This window comes from Apium graveolens, unplaced genomic scaffold (assembly GCF_009905375.1).
Source record: "Apium graveolens cultivar Ventura unplaced genomic scaffold, ASM990537v1 ctg102, whole genome shotgun sequence".
NCBI classification, from domain to species: Eukaryota; Viridiplantae; Streptophyta; class Magnoliopsida; order Apiales; family Apiaceae; genus Apium; species Apium graveolens.
The window spans coordinates 11,119-36,843 of NW_027417068.1; the positions used below are offsets into that span (position 1 = coordinate 11,119).

The 25,725-nt window shown below is 34.4% G+C and overlaps 1 protein-coding gene across 2 annotated transcripts; it reads right to left on the reverse strand.

Moving 5' to 3' along the window:
- Positions 1–2,713: 2,713 nt before the first annotated feature.
- LOC141699679 (calmodulin-binding protein 60 A-like) lies at positions 2,714–7,373 on the reverse strand. Of its 2 annotated transcripts, XM_074503530.1 has the most exons (8): positions 7,356–7,373; positions 7,073–7,211; positions 6,790–6,868; positions 6,028–6,080; positions 5,408–5,898; positions 4,613–4,767; positions 3,669–3,869; positions 2,714–3,575 (listed from the first exon to the last, which is right to left on the reverse strand). In XM_074503530.1, exons 2-8 carry the CDS (start codon positions 7,189–7,191, stop codon positions 3,180–3,182), a joined length of 1,494 nt encoding a protein of 497 aa, XP_074359631.1. In that variant the 5' UTR covers positions 7,192–7,211; positions 7,356–7,373; the 3' UTR covers positions 2,714–3,179. The 2 variants fall into 2 exon arrangements, with proteins under 2 accessions (XP_074359631.1, XP_074359630.1); XM_074503529.1 differs by lacking the exon at positions 7,356–7,373 and having other exon boundaries at positions 7,073–7,346.
- Between the last annotated feature and the right edge of the window lie 18,352 nt (positions 7,374–25,725).

Here is a 25,725-nt window from a genome sequence, read left to right on the forward strand (position 1 = left end):
ATTTTGACCTCCCAATCGCACCAAACCTAACCGCGTACATCCCTACTAAGAGTCTCTTGGAGCTTCATTTTGAGTCATACTCCTTATTTTTCGACTTAATAGCATGTTTAAAGAGTTTATTGGAGATGCTCTAAGACATTGCTCAAATTTAGGAGGCGCGGTATCTATTAAAAAACAACTCCAAACTCTTATACACTCTTATACGAGTGACAGTACGAGTTGTTAAAGCTTGAGTAACCAAATTGCTTGCTTTTCAATACTCTATCCATCAACATCGTCAACATCACTAAAAAATTAATCGAATTAAAACCCTAATTCTACTCAAAAATTGAAAGTTTCTCAAACTGAATTTTGATAGTGTAGATGGGGAGAGGACTGAAAAATGTTCGTTTTGGTTACTCAATCTCTAATCATATTCGTAATTGTTGTTTAAATAATATTAAAATAATGTAATCATTTTTATTTATGATTGTATTAAAAATATACTTATTTTAATAAGATAAAATCTTAACCGTCTATTTTTTATTATGTCAGATCAATGGTTGAGATTGTTTTAACGGTAGATGATCAAAATTTTGGGTAAGATATAAAAGGATATAATTTGATTCTACCCTATTATCTGAATCCTAGTACCGAAGAAGAGCGGAGCACTTTCGAATACAAAAAAAGCACTATAAATCTATTATCCATTTTATATATAATACTGCAACATTGCTTTTGTGGGGAATCATTTAATTCGAAATTACTATGTTGCCCTCGTATCTGAATAAATATGGAAAAATATTGTTGGCATGAGGAATTGAACCCATGACATACTTACAACAAGCATATGACTTCAACCACAATCACTTGAGCTAGAGACTTATTTATTTATATTTTGATAACATTAACTATTGAGTAAAGACTGGGTAATTAGCTGAGTACAATAAAATAATTTTATATTCATGTGTAACAACGGGGTTATAATTATTTTTTTAATTGATATATTAAATAAATAACTTCTTACTTTCGTGGGAAAATATTTAATTCGAAATTCTTATTTTGCTCTCGTATTTGAATGAATATGGAAAAATATTGTTGGCATGGAGAATTGAACTCATGACACACTTTTAAAAAACATATGACTTCAACCGAGTTAGAGGCTCATTTGATTATATTTTGATAAAATCAACTATTGAGTTACATACTTGTTTCTTTATTTTGGATGACTAAACCTATATAATTCAATATTTATACAGTATAAAATTATTCAAATACTTGGGTAATTAGCTGATTACAATATAATAACTTTATACTCATGTGCAACAATAGGATTATAATTATTTTTTTAATTTATAAATCAAAAAAATAATTTCTTGTTGATAATATATTATCATATTAACTTGTTGATAATATCTTATTGTATAATAATAATTTATTAATTATCAAGACTCCGGTAATTAACTTGCTTCGAGATACTAACTTTATACTTGGGTAACAACTAAGGGTATAATCAATCCGAGTCGAGTCAAAAACTGTTACGCTCAAACTCGATTAAAAATGTTCGGGTTCGTGCACGAACTCGAGTTCAACCGAACCTTAAATTTCAAACGCGAATCTCGGGTCATAAAAAGTTCGATAGGCCCAATTTTTTTAGGAGAAACATATAATTCGAAATTACTATTTTGTGCACGTATTTGAATAAATATGAAAAAATATTGTTGGCTTGTAGAATGAACCTGTGATACATATATCCAAACATGTGCCTTCAATCAATTGAGGTAGAGGCCCATTTGATTATATTTTGATAACATCAAATTCTGAGTTATATATTTGTTTTTTCATATTGGATGGTTAAACCTATATAATTTAATATTGATATAAAATGAAATTATTCTAAGACTTGCGTAATTAGCTTACTAAAATATACTAATTTTATACTCATGTACAACAACGTGATTATAACTTTTTTATTTATAAAAAAAATTTAGAACTGATAAATAAATAACTTGTTGATATTATGTTACCATATTAACTTGCTGATAATATATTACCATATAATAATAATTTATTAATTATCGAGTCTTGTGTAATTAACTCATTTCAAAATACTAACTTTATAGTTGTGTACAACAATTAAGGCTAAAAATCAAGCCGAGCCGAGTCGAAAACTTTCAGACTCGAACTCGATTAAAAATGTCTGAGCTCGAGCACGAGCTCGATTTCAACCAAATCTTAAATCAAGCTTGAAACTCGGGTCGTAAATAGTCCGGTCGCCTCAAGTTCGGGTCGAAAGCTTGAATCAATTTCACCAAATATTGACAAAAACTCGAAATATGATTGTTTATGCTCGAAATCGCTTCTATTAAATATATAAAATATAAATGAAATATTAAATATTTATATACAAATATATTTATATTAAAAAAATAGTATCGGCTCGACAAGACTCGTAAACCTTATGAGCCGAGTAATTTCAAGTTCGAGCTCGGCCGTGTAAAAAAATTTACTATTTTGCCCCCATATTTTAATAAATATGATACATAAGCTAGTTGCTATAATAAATCAAGTAGAACACAAACGTTTAAAATTTCATCTGAAGAACCCATGCCAATAAAACAACTTCAGAGAACAGGGGACTAAGAAAATTCCCAGACAAAAACACAAATCTGATACAAATATTTCATCTACAAAACTATTCACATACGCTCAAATCATTTTGATGAAGACTTAATAAAAGAAACAAGAGTTAATGAGAGTAAATCCTCTGCAGAGTTCATCATTAAACTTGGTATGTTACAAATTTTGCAAACATATTTAATGTAACCCAAAGCAAACATATTTTGCAGTTTAATTACAATTTATGTTACAAATGAGTATGTACAACACTACAAGAACGAGCCTTACAGAATTCAACATTCTTCTTTTAAAAGAAGAAACACCTACATGCTTAATTACCAAGTCTATATTTGGTAGAGCTTCGCCTTTTAAGCCAAGGTTTTGCATTATAAGTAAGGAGAAACACCTACATGCTTGACTATACATAACTAAAGAATGTTTTCTATGTTCTCCTGTACCTTTGCTGCATCGAAATCCAACATTCTGCTCCCCTGATTTGCACGTATCTTATACGGCAGCACCTATGAGACTAGTATTAAACTACAACGCAACTATGAGTTGAGGCTCTGTTTCTACACATGTTATGAGATCTTCTGTTTTTTGTTGACACGGTCCCTTTCTAAGGATCCAACCCTTTTTCGTATCATGAAACACCTTGAAACACGTATAACACAAATAACCCTTTTCCATAACAGTTTAGGATTTAGTTCTGGATTGAGCTGTACATGTTGCTCATTGAAGTTCAAGGATTGCAGAAATTCCTCACCAGTAAGGGAAGTACTGGTACCATATGATGAAATGCCTGCTTGCTCACATAAATCGAACAGAAAATCCTGGTTGATATATGGACTAGGAATTTCTATCATTGTTGACTCCAATTCGTGAGGCAAGCTTTCCATAAAAGAGTTCTCATCATCATATCTGCTTACGTCTTCCCACCGATCAAATGCACTTGCTACTAATTTTTGGGCATTCTTCTGTTACAAAATAAAAATAACATAAAACATATTAGACTCAACAGATAAAAAAAAGGGAGAGATTGATGTGTATAAGAAACAGGATAAACATGCCTGTTCAGTATCGGATAGCATATCCATAGGTAAGTACTGGGATCCCTTAAGTAATCCCTTCACCTGTCCGATGACATCAAATACAACTCCACTTTTTTGTTGTGAATTATGATCAATGTACATGTATACTTCTTCATCAATTAGACATGTCTTCGCATGGTCTGTTATTTCCTCCCATATCTTAGAGCTAACTTTAAGAATCTGCACATTTTTTTATGATAACGAGTCATTGACCATAACAGGCATCAGAATTTTTTTTAATCTGTTGTGATCATTACCACAGTCCAGAGTAGGCATCAATTGTGCTTTTCTATATGTTTGTGATATCCATTTATAAATACATATAAGCACAACAAAAGTACACAAGGAACAGGCAATGTGATACGAACTAACCTAATTGTAGGTGATACGAGATACTCACGGTCCATTAAAACTTTAACAGAATTGCAATGTGAAAAAGTGACTCGTGTAGTTGATTGAAACTGAACCCTCGTACATGCCTTCTTTCTAACAAATCAGAAAAGATATTAAATTTCTCAAAATTTTCAAATTACCAAGTTATTTTAATAGTTGCGACGATTTAATGAAACAATAGTTAGGAGTTATAATAATGGAAAATGGACAGTAATGAACTTAATGAAGGGGGGTATGGATGAGAGAGATGAATAATACAAGAAAAATCATAGGAAATAAGATAAATGAGCCACTCTAATTTGGCAATTTTTATGCTTGTTATTCGTGGAACCTGCCGAGTAAGGAACACTCTCTTCTTTCCCATTTTCTTCATCGCATACTCTTTCCGAGCTTAGTTTACCAATTTCTGGTCTCTTAATTCTTTACCTTCCTATTAAATTTTTGCATTGAATAGGCAATAATTCATATGGTAGCGCACAGTATACACTCAAAAATTGCTGAAATAAGATGAAAGCGAATTGTAATGTCACCTTATAGAGTCTTTCTGGATTTGTGTTTAGGAGTTTTAGAAGATCCTTCACAGTATAGATGCTCTGATCATTTAGTTTTGTGCTTCCGCCTTTACCAATATGTCTGAGCCGTGATACCTTATCAAGCAAAGATGGAACATCTTTTTTTGCATATGCTGAAAACATAAATTAGAAGACTCTTGGTATCAATTAGACCAGAATAGAGTGTTTTAATTAACATATGTTACTATGATAGTATTTCAACCGACTGATCAATTACCGAATTTACGAACACAGATGAATCATGCCTGTATAATTTGAAACTGTCTTGGCTAAACCTTATCAAAATTGTGCTTATTCTTGCCAAAAATGTAGATTCATTGTAATCAGCTACTAAAATGTAATCTTATGGCACTGGCCACCTTTATTCGATATTGTACCAGAAAATGAATCAAAATTCCATCATATTTTTCAAGGATTCAGTTTTGCGGTCCACCTACTTTATTATATTATACTATCATGTAATAATTTCAACCTATCAACAGTCTTCCATATATGAATGTGTGTGAGTATTACAAATATAAATTAAGATCAAGTTAGGACATTTCTCTAACACCTTAACGTTTTAGATAGATTGGTTACCTAACATGATATCAGAGCTCTGGTTGGCGGAGTCTCAAGTTCGACTCCCTGCCAAAATTTTTGCCCCAAAGATGGGCGGGAAAAATGGAATTCGATTTAGGGGGAGGGTTAAATGTGTGCATAGATCTTCAACACTTTATACAATAAGTAACTATGAAATTTTGAGGTACTCACATTTTGTGCGATTATCTTTAAGGTTGAACGATTCTGTCTTTGCTGGCTCTATTGTAGTTCCTGGAAAACTATTTACGGCTCTTGCCCCAAGGCAAAACTTCGAATTTCTCATCCAGATTGAATTCTGTGTGAAAGAAATATTGTCAATGCTGCTGATGCCTTCTTTAAGCTTCAGAGTAGTAGTACCTTGAAGTACAGATTTCTTTCCTTCCATTTCTCTAACAACCCTATTGTTGAAGTCATCTAAGTTCCCGTTGCGTCCTTCATGACCAGCATAATCACCCTCGAGAACTAGTATCTCAACCTTCGCAGCAGCTTCAGGTCCAGTTTTTACAACCTTTCCAGATAAGCTGTCAACTAAAGCTAAGTTGATAGAGGTACCATCTTCTCCTTCAATTTTACTGCTAGTAAGGACTGGTGATTTTACATTGTCCAAGAACTTGAGACGCAAGTATCGAGGTTCAGAAGTACTCCCTTGCCTGCTTAAATTGCTGGATGAAAGTAAATTAATTTTTAGTAGTTTGAAAGCTATTAAGCTATTACCTTAAAGGTTCCACTGCTAATGACGACAAAAAAAATCAGGATAAACAAATATGAATCAAAACGATAATACCCCACACCATTGTAAGCGACGTATAAGATTCTCTTGTACCAGTTCAATTTCCTCTTTCACCTGAATACAAATACATCATGAATGTTATTATTTTGCTGCCATTAAGATTATCAAAAGCAAAACAGTACATATGTAATACCTGGGCTAGCGGGCGTTATAGAATTTTACACACTTATAGAAACACGAATGAAATTTTTTTATGAATGATGAATGCAACAGAGTAGAACTACTAATAGTAATCAAAAGTTGGTTTTAAAAGAAACAATTCAAACATTTTGCAAGACATAACTTTTTAATATAAATTAATATATATAGCCTGTTTAGAAGTTAGAGATTTGAGAAAAAAATTGGCAGATTGAACCAAATTAGAAGTTTGACTAGAAGGATCCTCAAATATTGATGGTTGGTGATTAGCGGATTGAAATAGCAATTTGGACCTAATCCTCTAATTTTGACTATACCTATGTAACCCAAACAACTACATAAAACTCCTGACAAAGAACAAACTACTAAAACTAAATCCGACAAGATCACGATCTGTAAACAGTATACTGTAACTGAACTGAATATAACAGTATAAAGTAAGAGAATCCTAATATGCAAGCCAAATTCATGAAACAAAAACATATAAAATTTGACAAACCAGGATAAAAATAGGCCACAAGCGGATTTTCGTAGACAAACAAAGCGAAAGATTACTTATTTTCCTTCAAAGGCTAAATCGGAGGAGGCAACAAGAAAACACATATGAGAGATAAATTGGACTCACAACTTTACGAACTAAATCCCCCATGATTGGACCAATTACACGCTGTATAGTCCTTACTATCAATAACTCCAGCCTCTCCCTTGAAAAAACAAGAAACATCAATTAAAGAAATCCAAGTAGAGAACCAAGTAGTCTTGCAGGGGAGAAATGGAACTAAACAAACACCTCTTGCTATATCGGAATTTCCCTCGCTCCCTTTACAGGATGTCCAGGGTTCGAAACTTATCATAGACAAGGCAGCAAGTGTGTGATTGTGCTAAGTAGAGTAGTAGTAATTACTTACTTTCTTCTTATATCAAAAATACTTGTAGAGTCATCATCTTCACTAGTGTTGTAGTTCTGTTGTAACTCCATGTTAACTGGTACATCTGACTGTCCAGGAGTTGACATTCTCGGATTCATCAACCAAACTCTTTACAACTCTTGTGAATGAAACAAAATGGAGTACAAATAAAACACAACTCTACAAACATAACCGCGTGGTTGTGGAAAATAAATACAGCTGCTACAGTGGAATGGAGGACGGGAGGAGTAATTTAGAAAGCACACATACTAAAAACACTTACCGATGTGGGCTGCTCCTCCCTTGTCAACGCCCGTATATTCTCCTTATCCCTTTTGTTATTTAAGTTTATTAATTTTATTACTAGTTTATAGTTTAAGTCCCGCATGCACAAATTTCTTTTAATGTTTTATAATTTGTATACTATAAAATTGAATTACAACTTTTCAGATTTGAAATTTTATTTATTTAAAATTTTTTATATAATATAATTCGATAATAATTATACATATATATATAGTAGTTTAGATTTCGTACAATGTACGGATTTTTTTTAATATTTCATAACTCTTAAAATATAAAATTGAATTGCAACTTTTAATATAATTCGATTATATAGACCACTATTTTATCGAATACCTCATATATCACCTATATTCTGCAATCAAAATATTATAAAATATATTTTACGAATATCACTAATTTATTAAAATTGTTCGAAGATTCTTAAATTTAATAATTAAAATGTGTATAACATTAAATCAGCCCTTCCTAAAAAACAATGATCTTCCTGAAACAAAAGGCTAGCCTATGATCTTCCTAAAACAAAAAATTGTGAGCATGTATTGGAAGTTATTTTACTCGTGTTTTTATTTTCACATCCTTTCTTTCCTTTAAGTTCTGTTTCACTACATTTACCTTTTTACATTACTTCTTCATTCCCCGTTCTTCTAAACTCATGTTTGCGTGGAAGGTATCATTTTTCTCTAAAAACGGCCGTCATTTATAACTATCATCCATCCTTCACCATCCCATCTTTCCATCAAATTCACATCCGTCCTATCCATCCTCTCATCATGTTTTCTCCATTTCTAAATCTTTAATTTATATTATAATAGTTTTCAATAAAATCTAGATCTAAATTCTTTTGGGTATGATCTTGTTACCGTACCAATCTTTTTGGGTTGTTGATTGTCCCCAATTTTTGGGTGTATGTCTTGTTACGTTTTTGATTCGTTGTCATGTTGCATAAAGATTGATTTCTACGGTGTATTGGGAGATCTGGGCAACCTCGCACAACAAATGATTGTTCAATATATAGGACATCTGTACCCCCAACCTCAGTTGGTGTAACCGATGGATATGAACACTGGTCTATCACCGGTTTTTTATGTGCGCAGGTCAATTGTGATTCTACTATTTTCAGTGATAGTGGTGTCGACTGGATTGTTGCTTAACAGATAGAATAAATATTCTTGATAATAAAAATGATTACAAAAGTTTCTCGAACAATCTGAAAACAAAACGGCTATTTGTTTAGCTCGGTTTTTGTTTCACAATCAACTTGTAGTTGTCAGTTTAGGGGTTTGTCCCGACTGTATTCTTATGTTTTATATTCAATAAAATCTTATTGTTCGTAAAAAAAATAATTAAAATGTGTACGTTCTGCAAACTAAACATGTTTCGTGGAATAAAATATTTTGTAATGCTATACATGCAGTACATGTATGACGTTCAAAATTTTGAATAAAATAATGATATTTGTAAAACATAATTCTCAAAATTATATATATTACAATGTTTTTATGCAAGATTTTACTTGGAGAACATAATTGGTATTCAAGGTCTCCAACAAAAAGATGGTAACTTTACTCATATATATATATATACTAACAAGAAGATCTAACGTCCAAATTAAATTGATAGTATATGAAACATAACAACCTTGGATAAGATACTCATTTGCATACTATGTAATAATAAGGATATAATTTGGTATGAAAAAAAAGATATAATTTATTTATTTTTATTTAAAGGTATTTAAATTTGAAAAAAATATATTACCAATTGAAATATATAATATTATTTTTATTTTTATATGTGTTTACGAAATATAATTATTTTTTAATTTAAATGATAAGTCTTATCGTGTTTCAATAGTATATGAATCACATTTATTTTTAGTTTCATTTTTTTAATCCAAAGACCCATTATACTGATCAAATTCAACTAATCATATTTAGTTTGATTTTAATCTTGTTTAAAGCCGAATGAATAGATACTTTTGTTTAAGTCTGATGAATAGTATATGTTATCTATTTAGCTGGGAGATTTTTTTTTATTATTTTAATTTTGTTTCACCGTGAATTAGTTCTACAAATTTTTAACCTCAATGAAGTTTAAATATTTTTTATTTTAGACTTATACCATTATTCTGATCGATGAATTATCAGTTCAATAATATAATTTTTTAGCCGAATCAATATTAGTTATTATTTTATTTTTGCCCGAAATTCATTACACCGATTAAATTCAACGGATTATACTTAATTTGATTTTAAATTTATTATAATCTCGACCAATAGCAGAGGTTTAGTTAAGATGAATGGTATATATTATTTTATCTTATTCAATGTCATTACGCCGACGAACAAATTATATCTATTTAAATTTGAAAAAAGTATCATGAATAATATATATACAAAAGTAATCATGTTCATTACATTAACCCAAATACGGTATCGAGTATCGACTAACCGACTAACAATTTTTTAATGTTTCAGGCGTGCAATGCACAAATATTTTGTTTTTTATTTAACAATTTTTTATTAATTTGAAATGGCTAAAAAATTAAATTAAAGTTCAAACAAAAAAGAATGAGTTTCGTTTGATTTTATTTGGACTTTATCTTATATTCAATAAATCAGATTTTAACGATTTTACTGCCCACACGAAACTCACGAAATAATATTTAATTCAGTGATGGTTTAAAATTTTTGTCCAAAAAAAATTATCCAGAATTTGAAAATTTTGTATTATTATTTTCAGTTTAGGGTATCTACTTCCTCTCGATTTAAATTATTGAAAATGTATAAAATTCTATTCAATTTAAAATAACTATTTATCGTCGATTATATAATATTTCTTTATTTTAGATTCAACGACTATGATCAAATTGTTTAAAGATCTAAATATTCATATTAAATTGATAATACATATATTATAAGTATCAAAAATTTGGATAAAAACCTTTTTATGCATTTATATAATAAAAATATAATTGGTTTCTCAATTTTTTAGTTTTCTTTTTTGATGGAACTATTTTTAGTTTAATAAACAACTTTATATACTCTCTAGGTACTTTTCAATTCTTTACCATTTTTATTTAGGATAGTAATAGGTACCCAAACAAATTTCTCAAAATAGTTACAAATGATACATCTTTACACATCAAATTCTTATTCGAGGTATATATATATATATATATATATATATATATATATAAATGGGTTCCCACATTTTCATTTATAAAATTATCTTACAGTGGCTATTGTGATTTTGTGTCTCCTCCGCAATATGTGTTGCAGTCGTTGATGTATGACATTTATCTAATTAATGTATTCGTGATTTCTTAAAAAAATATTGATAACTTAACATTTTTAAATTTATCTAGGGTATATATCATAATTGATCCACTATTTTTCACTCACTCACTCGTAATTTATCCACTTTTTATTTATTTTTCTGATTGAAAAATATGGGGAGATGGTAATAAATTAAAATATTATATAACTACGATTTAGTATAAGTAACACTATAAGAATCTATGCTATGTGAGGACGGCCGACGATCCGATAATTATTTCTTTATTTGAAACAACGACGACCTGACGACTGTTTTCTTGATTAAAAATGATGACCGGTGACGATGATGATGGTGATATCAATGACAGAGATAATAACAAGAATAAGACGACGAATTCAGGGATGAAGATTTGACAAGACCGAAAAAACAGATTTAACTGGCTGATTAGAACGTACGATTTAAATTGAGAAAACTGATTTAAGTGACTGATAAAAGAGGACAATTCACAATCTGGGGAGAAAATGCCCGAAATCTGGGAAGAAAATGTCCGAAATACCATAGGAGCGAGAAATTGACCCTTTTATCTCTAAAAATAATTTTTCACTAAAAATAAATTTTTTTCGTTATTTACAAAAAATATAAAAGCAAATTGTAGTTGCGGTAGGTGATGAGAGAGATGCTGCCTTTAGTGGTGAGAGAGATGACATGGCTACGGTGAAATAGCATCTAAATGATGCCTTCCTAAAACAAAAGTGTTAAATGTGTTTTTTTTAAATGCTAAATATCTAAGAAGCAAGGACACAGCCACAGGTGTGAGAATGTGAATATATCACGTGGGATACGAAAATTTGACAAATATAAAAATATGGAAATACGGGTGCGGGTGACATGGGAAAAATACATAATATTTTATATATATTTCATGTAAAGACCTATTAATAAAATGAAAAATTGCATGAAATATATACTAAATGTAAATTTATTAATCTAAAACACGAAAATACAGGTAAAATCGTTTAGTTTATGCAAAAATGAATATAATTATTAATAGTTTTGTAGTAATTAATAGATAGGTTATAGGTATACTTAATTGTATGTAAGTAGTTTGTTTAAAAAAATAAATTGAGTATAAATTTTAAAGATAAAATTTCATATTAGTATTATAAAAAAAAATCACATATTCAATATATTCAATACCGAAATACTTGTTTTCGAATATTCGACACGAAGACTCGAGATGTAACCGTATCAATCTTGGTCTGCAAGGACTTGCACACAACACCAAACCGGCGGAGCTAACAAAGCTTAAGTTATTATGCGATTATAAAGGTCTTCCCGTATGGGTGATTAGAGGGCTAGGGCTGTTAATGAATCGGATCTGCCTTATCCATATCCTGATCTATTTAATTTTATCGGATTCAGATCTAGATCGGATTTTTGTCGAATTTTTTATAGCTCAATCCATATCATGATCAATTAGGATCACCGATAACGGACCGGAACTCCGATCCATTAATATTTAAAAAACTATGAGCCCTTTTTATAATTAAGCTCGGGTTAAGGAGTTGCTTCCAAAAGTACTACTCATCTATCAATTTGATTTTGTGATTTTCAAAATTGTTAGCCATGTTTATTGCACTAAGAAGCTGCGTACATCACAGGTATGTCAACAAACGTTTGTGAATGAATAGATTATTAAAAATAAACACACAATTAAGTAAAGATAATGCCAACACAATGTCTCTATGACTTGGATAAAATGTTAACAAAAAATAATATAAATATATTAGATATTTTATAGATAATTTATTATATATATATGTAAATAGGGAGTTGGTCAAATGAGAACACCTACTATTATGAGAACTGAGATCTAATCTCATCCCTCCATTTTAAAATTTTTTATATTTTTCTTTTAATCCACACCATACATTTCTCTCTCCTACTCCTTCAACCAGCTCAATCTCATCTCTCTACCCTGTCTCTCTCCGCCCGGCACTGTAACACCCCCAGATCCGGGGTCAGAGATCCGGGTCGTCACGGTCTTTCTTTCCACAATATCACTTCACTTAATTAATAATAAACAACCTTATGCTGTGACCCCACACTAACACACACCACAACCCGTTATAGTCTCAGAGATGAAATTGAAATAAGTACAAGTCCTTGAATCCACAATTAAAAGTTATTACAACCCAAAATGATTACTTGATAAATTTACAGTTGATTGCCATTACCTGCCACAAGTTATAATTATAATTAATTGATTCTCAAAAGTAGAATGCCTGATCTACCAATAGATCTACCTCTGCAGCTATAGCAGCTACAATATCAATGGGAAGACGCGGGACGCTTCCCACGCGCTTGCGCTGGGTCTGCTGGAGTCTGGCCATCTTTCCTAACTGTTGTTGTGTGATGAAGAAATAAAGCAAGAGTGAGCCTTACAGCTCGCAAGATAATATATAGTGATAACAATAATACAAGTATCTAAATGGATACTTACTAGAATCCTTTATCATGTGTAAGGTAATTACTTACTGGATATAAGTTTTTAAAAGAAGATGAAGTTACCAATTACTTCACTATACTTATACCATTTTAGAAATCTACTTGAACTACTACTGTTCAAAGTATAATAAGATTCACGAGGTCATCCCATAGATGAGACCACAATAAAACTTGAAAATATTTTATCTTTGAAATATTTTGAAAAGAAATGAAGTTACGAGATACTTCATTCAATGGATACACCAATAAAACTGTTTGACCCTGTCAATGCTTCGGCAACCACCCATTCTTAGCCCTTCGATCGAAATGTTACGGGTAGTGTTGCAGAATTATCCAACTGGAGATGAACTCATTACGGGAGTTTTCCGCGCCAGGAAGACCACTTACGATGATCAGTCGTAGTAGTACAACCCCACCATTTTCTACATGTAGAGGAGAACCTGTCGGATTTACTTGTCAACCGAACACTGAACTCCTAAGGAATGGACCGACTTAGCGGAACTTCCAGGCCATTTGGGCCAATATAATAAGGCTGGGCCGGCGCTACTCGACCACTTACGCCACTCCTAATTCAGATGAAATCCATGACTCTGAAACGTAAAGCTCGTCCCCACTTTCCCCAAGTAGAAACTTGTTGATTCGGCTCCACCAAGAAGTCGTATCTAGTTGGAAAGGAAAACTCACCGATATTTCTCAGGCGATGCCTGTTAATGGATTAACTTGTTCCAAGAATTTTACTTCCCGAGTATTGGGTAAGTAATCAAAAACTCTTTTATCATGACAACAACCTTGTTGCGAATATAAAACACACCACAGAGTCGGATCCCTCAGGTTTTGAGCGAGTATTTAAATCCCCTTCGAAAGGAGGATCTTAAATATAAAAATGAGTTTTGGGATCCGCTCTAACTTTTAAAAATCATTTTAAATACTCGCAAAACATTTTTAAGAATGTTCGGAGTGATGCTGATTTAATAAAATAAATCAGTCCCAATATATAAAAAAATATCTGAATATTATTATTTAAATAATATTCCCATAAAGAATAATATTTATAAAAATAATTGAAGTAGATGCTTTAAAACTCATACTTGAAATGAGTATTAAATAACCAAAGATATACTTATACGAAAGTACTATCTTTATTTGAATAATCAAAAATAAGTTTGATTATCGACACCTTATTCTTTAATAAAATAAAGAATATATTTCAGTAATTAATCGGATTCATAGGTCCTCAAATGAATATTCAAATAATATTCAATAAATAAAATAAGCTGAGTCATAAGCCCTCGAATGAATATTCGAAATAATATTCAATAAATAAATAAGCTGAGTCATAAGCCCTCGAATGAATATTCGAAATAATATTCATTAAATAATATAAAGTTATCGAATAAACCTTATTCGATTAATAGTTTTGAAAACTATAACCATATATATAAATATATATATATACAAAATCTACTCGGGATCCTCGACTCCCGGTTTTAGAAAATGTTTTCACCTTTGGGTCCCTATACTAAGGGTATATGCAAATTACCGCTATTCTCTAGCATAGGTATTATCAACTGAACCAACAGATATATATGACAAGAATACGAAACAGGCATGCATATGTACCATATCACATGCTACAATATAACGCAAGAATTTGCTAATAACAAATATGCATTTATCGCAAGATCATGCATATACACATATATACATCACAACAACAGTATAACGGGTAGAAAACTTGCCTGAGCGACTGGGGGTTACGAATGGCTCGGGACGAGTCTGGTAACCTATAAACAACAAGTAAGTTGGAATTAAACCAAAGTCACTTGTAAATCTATACTCTAACCAACTTAGACTCTAACGCTCGTTTTGCGCTTACTGATTCTCTTAAGTCACTCGAGTACCCTCGGCTCCACCATTTTTAATAATTTAACCATTACGAGTTTTAAGACGATTCCTTCGCGAGTGTCTTACCAACTGCATAACACACTTACTATAATTGTTTCATACATTAATTAACCCTTTTTGGTCTTTAACCTATGTTTCAAAGTAAGGCGAGGGGAAAAGTTTCGTTCGCGAAACGCCGTTACTTAAAACAGTCGTTTCTCCTAAACCGTACATCGGAATCAAACGAACTACATATCAAAATGAAGCTCGTAACATGAACTATCTAAACATGGCAATGGTCAAAATCTAGCAGGGAGTTCTCGGGTCCAAATGTTATGAACAAAAGCAGTCTAAAGTAAATCGGACATTACGACGGCTATGTTTACGCGATTTCCCAAATTTAAACCAATTCAAAACAACCACAATTCAACCCACAATCACAACCCAATCAAAACTCCATCCATAATACTTTACAACAGCCCCAAATCAACTCATTATAATCAATTTACTTAATCCTAAAACTTGAATTTAAACTATACTACATTCTTTAACCAAATCATAAGATTTCAACATTCCAATCTCCACCATTCCAACCCAACTCTAAACCAACCATCATTAAGCTACTCTAATACCATAACAACCAAAATCATTCTAATATACAAAGTAAAGCTAGGGTTTGGAGATGATATACCTTCCTTGAAGTGGTGTGAGTAGCTAGGAAGCCTTAGGAAGCCTTGAGGAGTCTTAGGATGCTTGGATCTTAAAGGAAAAGCAAGAAAAATCAAGTTAAAAACCTTGAAATCACTATTCATTGTCTTCTTCATTGATTTCTTGGAGAAGATAGAGAATGAATTGGTGGCTTAAACTCATAATATAGCCATAACTATGCATAAGGAATACTAGGGAATTATCTTACCAATTTAGGAAGCTTGGATCTTGGATTTTGAAATTCTTCTCTTTGAAAACTAGGAAAAGCCGAGAGCAACCCTTGGTGAAGAGAAATAGAATTTTCTTTTGTTTTGATGAAATGATTTGTTTGGCTTGGTGGATGAAGTTTTGTTTTTGTTTTGGTTAATTACCTTTTTAGCCTTAAATTTGTGTGGTTTTAATTCAACCACATCTCCTTCCCTTATGTCATGCTTATGTCATGCTCATGATGTCATCCTCCCCTCTTTGTCCTCTTCTCATTGGTTGGGTGACATCATCCTCTCTAATCCCTTTGATTAACTTCCTAATTGTTTGCCTAATGACCGCTGATCTGTTATACGGTTCGCTTAACTTTCGTTTTCGTTTATCGTTTGAGGGATCATACCCGGGATCTTATTACTTAGGTTCCCTTAACCTTTCTCAATATATTATATTCCTTTTATGATCCTCTCTTATAATCCTTTAATTTAAATCCTTTTTATCCTGTTACCTTATACTCAATTCTTTCCGTATCTAGTGGATTTCCGGGAAAAATCAAAGTGTTCGTTATTTGATTCTGACGATCTTTACATACACTTATATACCATATAGAGTACTAATAAAATCTCAGAATATCCATAACAGAACCCCTACATAGTGTGGCATGAAAAGTTTCCTCATTCAGCAAAAACACTATTCACAAGGGTTACAAAAAGTTCAAAATTTTGGGGGTTAATACAGTCTCCCCTCCTTAAAAGGATTCCGTCCCGGAATCAAATAGAAAATAAATGGGGGTACTTTTCTAGCATTGCGCTCTCTAGTTCCCAAGTTGATTCTTCCACATTATGATTCTGCCATAGCACTCTGACTAGCTTGATCACTTTGTTCCGAAGCACCTGCTCCTTCTTATCTATAATCCTTACTGGCTTCTCCACGTACGTCAGATCTGGTTGCATATCCACCTGCTCGTACTCTACTATGTGTCTGGCATCCCGATGATACTTCCTTAGCATTGACACATGGAACACATTATGAACTTGTTGCAAGTTAGGGGGTAAGGCTAGCTCGTAAGCTAACTTTCCAATCCTTCTTAATATCTCAAAAGGTCCAATGTACCTTGGGCTTAGTTTTCCTTTCTTTCCGAACCTCATTAATCCCTTCCAAGGGGATACCTTCAGCAGTACTAAGTCCCCTACTTCATATTCCTTGTCCTTTCGGGCTAGGTCTGCATATTTCTTCTGTCTGTCTTGGGTAGCTACAAGCCGCCCTCTGATAAGATCCACTATATCTTTGGTCCTTTGGACCACTTCGGGTCCGAGCATCTTCCGCTCCCCTACTTCATCCCAGTATAAGGGAGATCGACACCTTCTTCCGTACAGGGCCTCATAAGGCGGCATTCTGATGCTAGAATGAAAGCTATTGTTATAAGAAAACTCGATCAACGGCAAGTGATCATCCCAACTTCCTTTAAAGTCTATTGCACAGACTCTCAACATATCCTCTAGTGTCTGGATGGTCCTTTCATTCTGCCCATCCGTCTGGGGATGGTACGTGGTACTCATATTTAACTTGGTCCCCGCACACTCTTGAAAGCTCCTCCAAAACCTGGAGTTGAATCTGGGGTCTCGGTCTGAGACAATGGACGCTGGGACTCCATGTCGCGTCACTATTTCCTTAAGGTAAATGTCCACCAGTCTATCGACTGTGTATCTCTCATTGAGAGGAATGAAATGAGCTGACTTTGTCAGTCGGTCTATAATTACCCATATGGCGTCATGATTGGCTTTCGTCCTTGGCAAGCCTACAACAAAATCCATCGCTATCTGTTCCCATTTCCATTCGGGAATCTCCAGGGGTCGTAAAAGTCCACTGGGTCTCTGGTGCTCTACCTTTACTCTTTGGCAAGTCAGACATTTGCTCACCCATTCTGCTACATCCCTCTTCATGTTGGGCCACCAGTAATATTCCTTCAAATCCATATACATCTTGGTGCTTCCCGGGTGAATGGAATACCTTGAACTATGGCTTTCATCCAAAATCTCATCTTTAAGCTCTTGAACATTCGGAACCCAAATCCGGTAGGATTACCTCATTATCCCTTTATCATCTTTCTCAGTATGGATCTCCTCTCCAGTCATTGACTCTCTGCCTTCATTCATTATTTTCTCTTGGCACAATCTGATCTTTTCCAATAACTCTGGCTGCATTGAGATCTCAAAAAGCTTTTCAGTTCCGGTTTCGGTTACCTTTACTTCTATTTCCATTATCTCAAAATCCCTTATCAATTCTTCCGAAGTCGTTATCATTCTGAGTCTTTCCTTTCTACTAAGGGCGTCAGCCACCACATTGACTTTCCCCGGATGATAGAGAATCTCACAATCATAGTCCTTGATTAGTTCTAACCATCTCCTCTGGCGCATGTTGAGCTCTTTCTGCATAAATATGTACTTGAGGCTCTTATGGTCTGTGAAAATCTCGCACTTCTCTCCATACAAGTAGTGCCTCCAAATTTTTAAGGCAAAAACTATTGCCGCTAGCTCAAGATCATGGGTAGGATATCTAATCTCGTATTCCTTCAGTTGTCTTGATGCATACGCAATCACTTTACCGTGCTGCATAAGCACACACCCTAATCCTTTGTGCGACGCGTCAATATATATCACAAAATCTCCTTTTCCGTCTGGCAATGCCAACACCGGGGCCGTTACCAACCTTTTCTTTAATTCCTGAAAACTGTTCTCGCATTTCTCCGTCCATTCAAACTTCTCTGTCTTACGAGTAAGTCGTGTCAAAGGGGATGCGATCTTCGCAAAGTCCTGTACAAATCTACGATAGTAGCCGGCCAATCCTATGAAACTCCTTACCTCTGTGGGTGTGGTTGGCCTTTCCCAATTTGAGACCGCCTCTATCTTGGAGGGGTCGACCAATACTCCTTCTTTATTGATCACATGTCCTAAAAACTGTACTTCATTCCGCCAGAACTCACACTTCGAGAATTTGGCATATAACTGTTCCTCTCTGAGTAACCCTAGAGCTATCCTCAAATGCTCTGCATGTTCTACCTCAGTCCTTGAGTAAATCAAAATATCATCGATAAAAACTATCACACACTTGTCCAAGTACTTCTTAAATACTCTATTCATTAAATCCATGAAAGCCGCTGGGGCGTTGGTTAATCCAAAGGACATTACCAAGAACTCATAATGCCCATACCCTTTCCATCGCACGACGGAAGATATAGTCGGCCTGCCGCCTGGAGATCCTACCGTGCCTGTCCCCTTGGAGCGATCTGAGCCTCGCTCGGGATGTGAGCTCTATCCCCGTAAGCTCCCTCCTCAAGGATTGGGGTATAGAAGCCCTAGTCTCATAAGCTCGGGTACGCCTACCCGCCCTCTCCGCATCCAACTCCCTCCTGGCCTCATCCAGTCGGGCCTCAGCAACAGCCACTCGGGTCCTCAGTACATCCTGAACATAACCGTGGGCTAACAAAGACTGCCTGTGGGCAGGGTCGAGAGGTGGTGAATCCGGAGCCGCTGGGGGTGCCTCCTCAGTCTGTCTAGGCTCGGAAGTATGGGTCTCTGAGCTGTCATCATAGGTGCTCCAGGATGGTAGTGGCGGGGTAGGGGCTCTGACCACAGGGAGTGTGGGTAAAGGGGTACCAGTGTACACTACCATAGCTCCGACACGCTCCTCAGCCACTGGGACCTCATCCGGGTCCTCCTCATCTGAAATAGCAATGACCTCCGTCTCTGACTCCTCTGAGGGGTCCTCCTCATCCTCCTCCATCTCAGGCTCCTACACATTAAACGAGCTAAGTTACTATCATGATACTTATAAGGGTTCCCGTAAGGGTTTTAACTGTCAGCGCTACTTTAAGTAGTCCGACCATGAACTTGGCAAGAGTTCTTATTATCTTTGTGAGTTTGTTATTATATCGTCGCATCATATCTGAGGTTTATAACGCTTAGCTCTGATACCATTTCTGTAACACCCCCAGATCCGGGGTCAGGGATCCGGGTCGTCACGGTCTTTCTTTCTACAATATCACTTCACTAAATTAATAATAAACAACCTTATGCTGTGACCCCACACTAACACACACCACAACCCGTTATAGTCTCAGAGATGAAATTGAAATAAGTACAAGTCCTTGAATCCACAATTAAAAGTTATTACAACCCAAAATGATTACTTGATAAATTTACAGTTGATTGCCATTACCTGCCACAAGTTATAATTATAATTAATTGATTCTCAAAAGTAGAATGCCTGATCTACCAATAGATCTACCTCTGCAGCTATAGCAGCTACAATATCAATGGGAAGACGCGGGACGCTTCCCACGCGCTTGCGCTGGGTCTGCTAGAGTCTGGCCATCTTTCATAACTGTTGTTGTGTGATGAAGAAATAAATCAAGAGTGAGCCTTACAGCTCGCAAGATAATATATAGTGATAACAATAATACAAGTATCTAAATGGATACTTACTAGAATCCTTTATCATGTGTAAGGTAATTACTTACTGGATATAAGTTTTAAAAGAAGATGAAGTTACCAATTACTTCACTATACTTATACCATTTTAGAAATCTACTTGAACTACTACTGTTCAAAGTATAATAAGATTCACGAGGTCATCCCATAGATGAGACCACAATAAAACTTGAAAATATTTGATCTTTGAAATATTTTGAAAAGAAATGAAGTTACGAGATACTTCATTTAATGGATACACCAATAAAATTGTTTGACCCTGTCAATGCTTCGGCAACCACCCATTCGTAGCCCTTCGATCGAAATGCTACGGGTAGTGTTGCAGAATTATCCAACTGGATGATGAACTCATTACGGCAGTTTGCCGCGCCAGGAAGACCACTTACGATGATCAGTCGTAGTAGTACAACCCCACCATTTTCTACATGTAGAGGAGAACCTGTCGGATTTACTTGTCAACCGAACACTGAACTCCTAAGGAATGGACCGCCTTAGCGGAACTTCCAGGCCATTTGGGCCAATATAATAAGGCCGGGCCGGCGCTACTCGACCACTTACGCCACTCCTAGTTCAGATGAAATCCAAGACTCTGAAACGTAAAGCTCGTCCCCACTTTCCCCAAGTAGAAACTTGTTGATACGGCTCCACCAAGAAGTCGTATCTAGTTGGAAAGGAAAACTCACCGATATTTCCCAGGCGATGCCTGTTAATGGATTAACTTGTTCCAAGAATTTTACTTCCCGAGTATTGGGTAAGTAATCAAAAACTCTTTTATCAAGACAACAACCTTGTTGCGAATATAAAACACACCACAGAGTCGGATCCCTCAGGTTTTGAGCGAGTATTTAAATCCCCTTCGAAAGGAGGATCTTAAATATAAAAATGAGTTTGGGATCCGCTCTAACTTTTAAAAATCATTTTGAAGACTCGCAAAACATTTTTAAGAATGTTCGGAGTGATGCTGATTTAATAAAATAAATCAGTCCCAATATATAAAAAAATATCTGAATATTATTATTTAAATAATATTCCCATAAAGAATAATTTTTATAAAAATAATTGAAGTAGATGCTCTAAAACTCATACTTGAAATGAGTATTAAATAACCAAAGATATACTTCTACGAAAGTATTATCTTTATTTGAATAATCAAAAATAAGTTTGATTATCGACACCTTATTCTTTAATAAAATAAAGAATATATTTCAGTAATTAATCGGAGTCATAGGTCCTCAAATGAATATTCAAATAATATTCAATAAATAAAATAAGCTGAGTCATAAGCCCTCGAATGAATATTCGAAATAATATTCAATAAATAAATAAGCTGAGTCATAAGCCCTCGAATGAATATTCGAAATAATATTCATTAAATAATATAAAGTTATCGAATAAACCTTATTCGATTAATAGTTTTGAAAACTATAACCATATATATATAAATATATATATATATATACAAAATCTACTCGGGATCCTCGACTCCCGGTTTTAGAAAATGTTTTCACCTTTGGGTCCCTATACTAAGGGTATATGCAAATTACCGCTATTCTCTAGCATAGGTATTATCAACTGAACCAACAGATATATATGGCAAGAATACGAAACAGGCATGCATATGTACCATATCACATGCTACAATATATCGCAAGAATTTGCTAATAACAAATATGCATTTATCGCAAGATCATGCATATACACATATATACATCACAACAACAGTATAACGGGTAGAAAACTTGTCTGAGCGACTGGGGGTTACGAATGGCTCAGGACGAGTCTGGTAACCTATAAACAACAAGTTGAAATTAAACCAAAGTCACTTGTAAATCTATACTCTAACCAACTTAGACTCTAACGCTCGTTTTGCGCTTACTGATTCTCTTAAGTCACTCGAGTACCCTCGGCTCCACCATTTTTAATAATTTAACCATTATGAGTTTTAAGGCGATTCCTTCGCGAGTGTCTTACCAACTGCCTAACACACTTACCATAATTGTTTCATATATTAATTAACCCTTTTTGGTCTTTAACCTATGTTTCAAAGTAAGGCGAGGGGAAAAGTTTCGTTCGCGAAACGTCGTTACTTAAAACGGTCGTTTCTCCTAAACCGTACATCGGAATCAAACGAACTACATATCAAAACGAAGCTCGTAACATGAACTATCTAAACATAGCAATGGTGAAAATTTAGCAGGGAGATATCGGGTCCAAATGTTATGAACAAAAGCAGTCTAAAGTAAATCGGACATTACGACGGCTATGTTTACGCGATTTCCCAAATTTAAACCAATTCAAAACAACCACAATTCAACCCACAATCACAACCCAATCAAAACTCCATCCATAATACTTTACAACAGCCCCAAATCAACTCATTATAATCAATTTACTTAATCCTAAAACTTGAATTTAAACTATACTACATTCTTTAACCAAATCATAAGATTTCAACATTCCAATCTCCACCATTCCAACCCAACTCTAAACCAACCATCATTAAGCTACTCTAATACCATAACAACCAAAATCATCCTAATATACAAAGTAAAGCTAGGGTTTGGAGATGATATACCTTCCTTGAAGTGGTGTGAGTAGCTAGGAAGCCTTAGGAAGCCTTGAGGAGTCTTAGGAATGCTTGGATCTTAAAGGAAAAGCAAGAAAAATCAAGTTAAAAACCTTGAAATCACTATTCATTGTCTTCTTCATTGATTTCTTGGAGAAGATAGAGAATGAATTGGTGACTTAAACTCATAATATAGCCATAACTATGCATAAGGAATACTAGGGAATTATCTTACCAATTTAGGAAGCTTGGATCTTGGATTTTGAAATTCTTCTCTTTGAAAACTGGGAAAAGCCGAGAGCAACCCTTGGTGAAGAGAAATAGAATTTTCTTTTGTTTTGATGAAATGATTTGTTTGGCTTGGTGGATGAAGTTTTGTTTTTGGTTTGGTTAATTACCTTTTTAGCCTTAACTTTGTGTGGTTTTAATTCAACCACATCTCCTTCCCTTATGTCATGCTTATGTCATGCTCATGATGTCATCCTCCCCTCTTTGTCCTCTTCTCATTGGTTGGGTGACATCATCCTCTCTAATCCCTTTGATTAACTTCCTAATTGTTTGTCTAATGACCGCTGATCTGTTATACGGTTCGCTTAACTTTCGTTTTCGTTTATCGTTTGAGGGATCATACCCGGGATCTTATTACTTAGGTTCCCTTAACCTTTCTCAATATATTATATTCCTTTTGTGATCCTCTCTTATAATCCTTTAATTTAAATCCTTTTTATCCTGTTACCTTATACTCAATTCTTTCTGTATCTAGTGGATTTCCGGGAAAAATCAAAGTGTTCGGTATTGGATTCTGACGATCTTTACATACACTTATATACCATATAGAGTACTAATAAAATCTCAGAATATCCATAACAGAACCCCTACATAGTGTGGCATGAAAAGTTTCCTCATTCAGCAAAAACACTATTCACAAGGGTTACAAAAAGTTCAAAATTTTGGGGGTTATTACAGGCACCGCCGTTACTCCGCCACAGCGCCGGTAACCGCCGAACCGCCACCTACATCCATTGTCCTCTTGATATTCACCACTCACCCACTAGATCCCACTCTCTGTTCTCCACCATCATCATACCCTTACTTTCACCACCAATAACAACCACGACCTACTCCACATCCTGCCCCACAACCTTATGCCGCCCCATCTCCTACACCGTTGCGCCTTCTTTCTCCACCCCTCGTTGTTACCACTTCCCCGCCCACAAACTTTCTTTTTCCTCCTTTCTTTTTCAACCACCATCTCCGACGAAGTCAACCTTCACTCTTTTCGTGTTCAGATTTTGTGAAATTTTTTGTGGTAGTAGTGGCGATGTGGTGGTTATAATTCTATTGTTATATTTTGTAAATAGATCTGATAATTTTTGTTATAATATTGGTGATTGTAGTTGATGAATGGAGTTGGTGGCCGGATCTGGTGGGTAGAGGCAGTGAACAGTTGTGGTGATTTTTTTTATTTCGGTGGTGATTTTTTGTTTGCTGGTGGCCGGATGTGGTGATTTTTATGTTTCTGGTGGTAATTTTATATTTTTGACGGTGGTGATTTTATGTTTGACGGCGGTGATTTTCTGGAGGTCGTCGTTATTGGTGGTCGCAGGTGGTTGGAGGTGGTGGCGGTGAGTTGGTTTAGAAAGAAGATGCAGAAGGTGATAGTTGGAGAAAATGATGTTGATATTTAAAATGAGTGATGTAGATTAAAAGTAACTTTAAATTTGTGTGGTGTAGATTAGATCTCATATCTCATTTTAAATGAGTTCTCAATTGAGCGAGACCCTATGTAAATATATATAGGCAAGTGGTCAGATACAAAACAATTATATAATACAAACTACAAACCAATAACATACACATGTTTAATCCCTTTCTCTCTCCTCCATGTGCACATTGTATTTATTGTATATATTTTTTACTTCGTTTTTAATTTGACTTTTCCCGTTATTCGATAAATTTATTAAAAAAACAGCTTCACCGTATTTTTCTTCATCTCCCGCTCATCGATTTGTATAGCATATTTGTTGTATTTTGACGACAAATCAGTAATTACACTTACTCGAATCATCAAGATGAAATCAGTACTATTTAAGGAACCAGTACATTATAGTGATTCTCATAGGCAGAATTAGTGATTTATCGCCGAAATATATCAAATATGGTATTCATATGGATTGTTGGAGGATGTATAAAAATATAGTAAAGTTAGATTTTAAAAATAGATCGCCAATTGACGGGAAAAATTCAATTAAAAATAGAGGGAATTAGGTGAAGTTGTGTGTGAGAGGGTATATTTAAATAGGGTGGGGTGCAGTTTGTAGTTTATATTTTAATTTAGTTTGTATTTGAGTAAGTATATATATATATAGGCTACTTTAATAGAAGGCTCCCGGACATTTTTGGGACATTTGAACACAAAGTTCATTTTTTTAGCACAGCTATTCGTTCCAAAAGTGGCACAAAACGCCACTTCCTCCGGGGTTCAACCCCAGAGCCCCAGAAGAAGTGGCGTTCTGGGGTAAATTATTTTTTTTTATTTTTTTTTCTTTCCTCCCGGATTGAATGGCAGTTGTTTTAATTGTGATTAAGTGTTTGTAAGTGGGAAATATGTAATGGAGACCTAGTTTTGAGTCTTCATATTAAATTGGGAAAAAATTATTTTGGTGTAATTTTTTGTTTGTTGGGTAGTCATGCAAGCCTATTTATAGTAA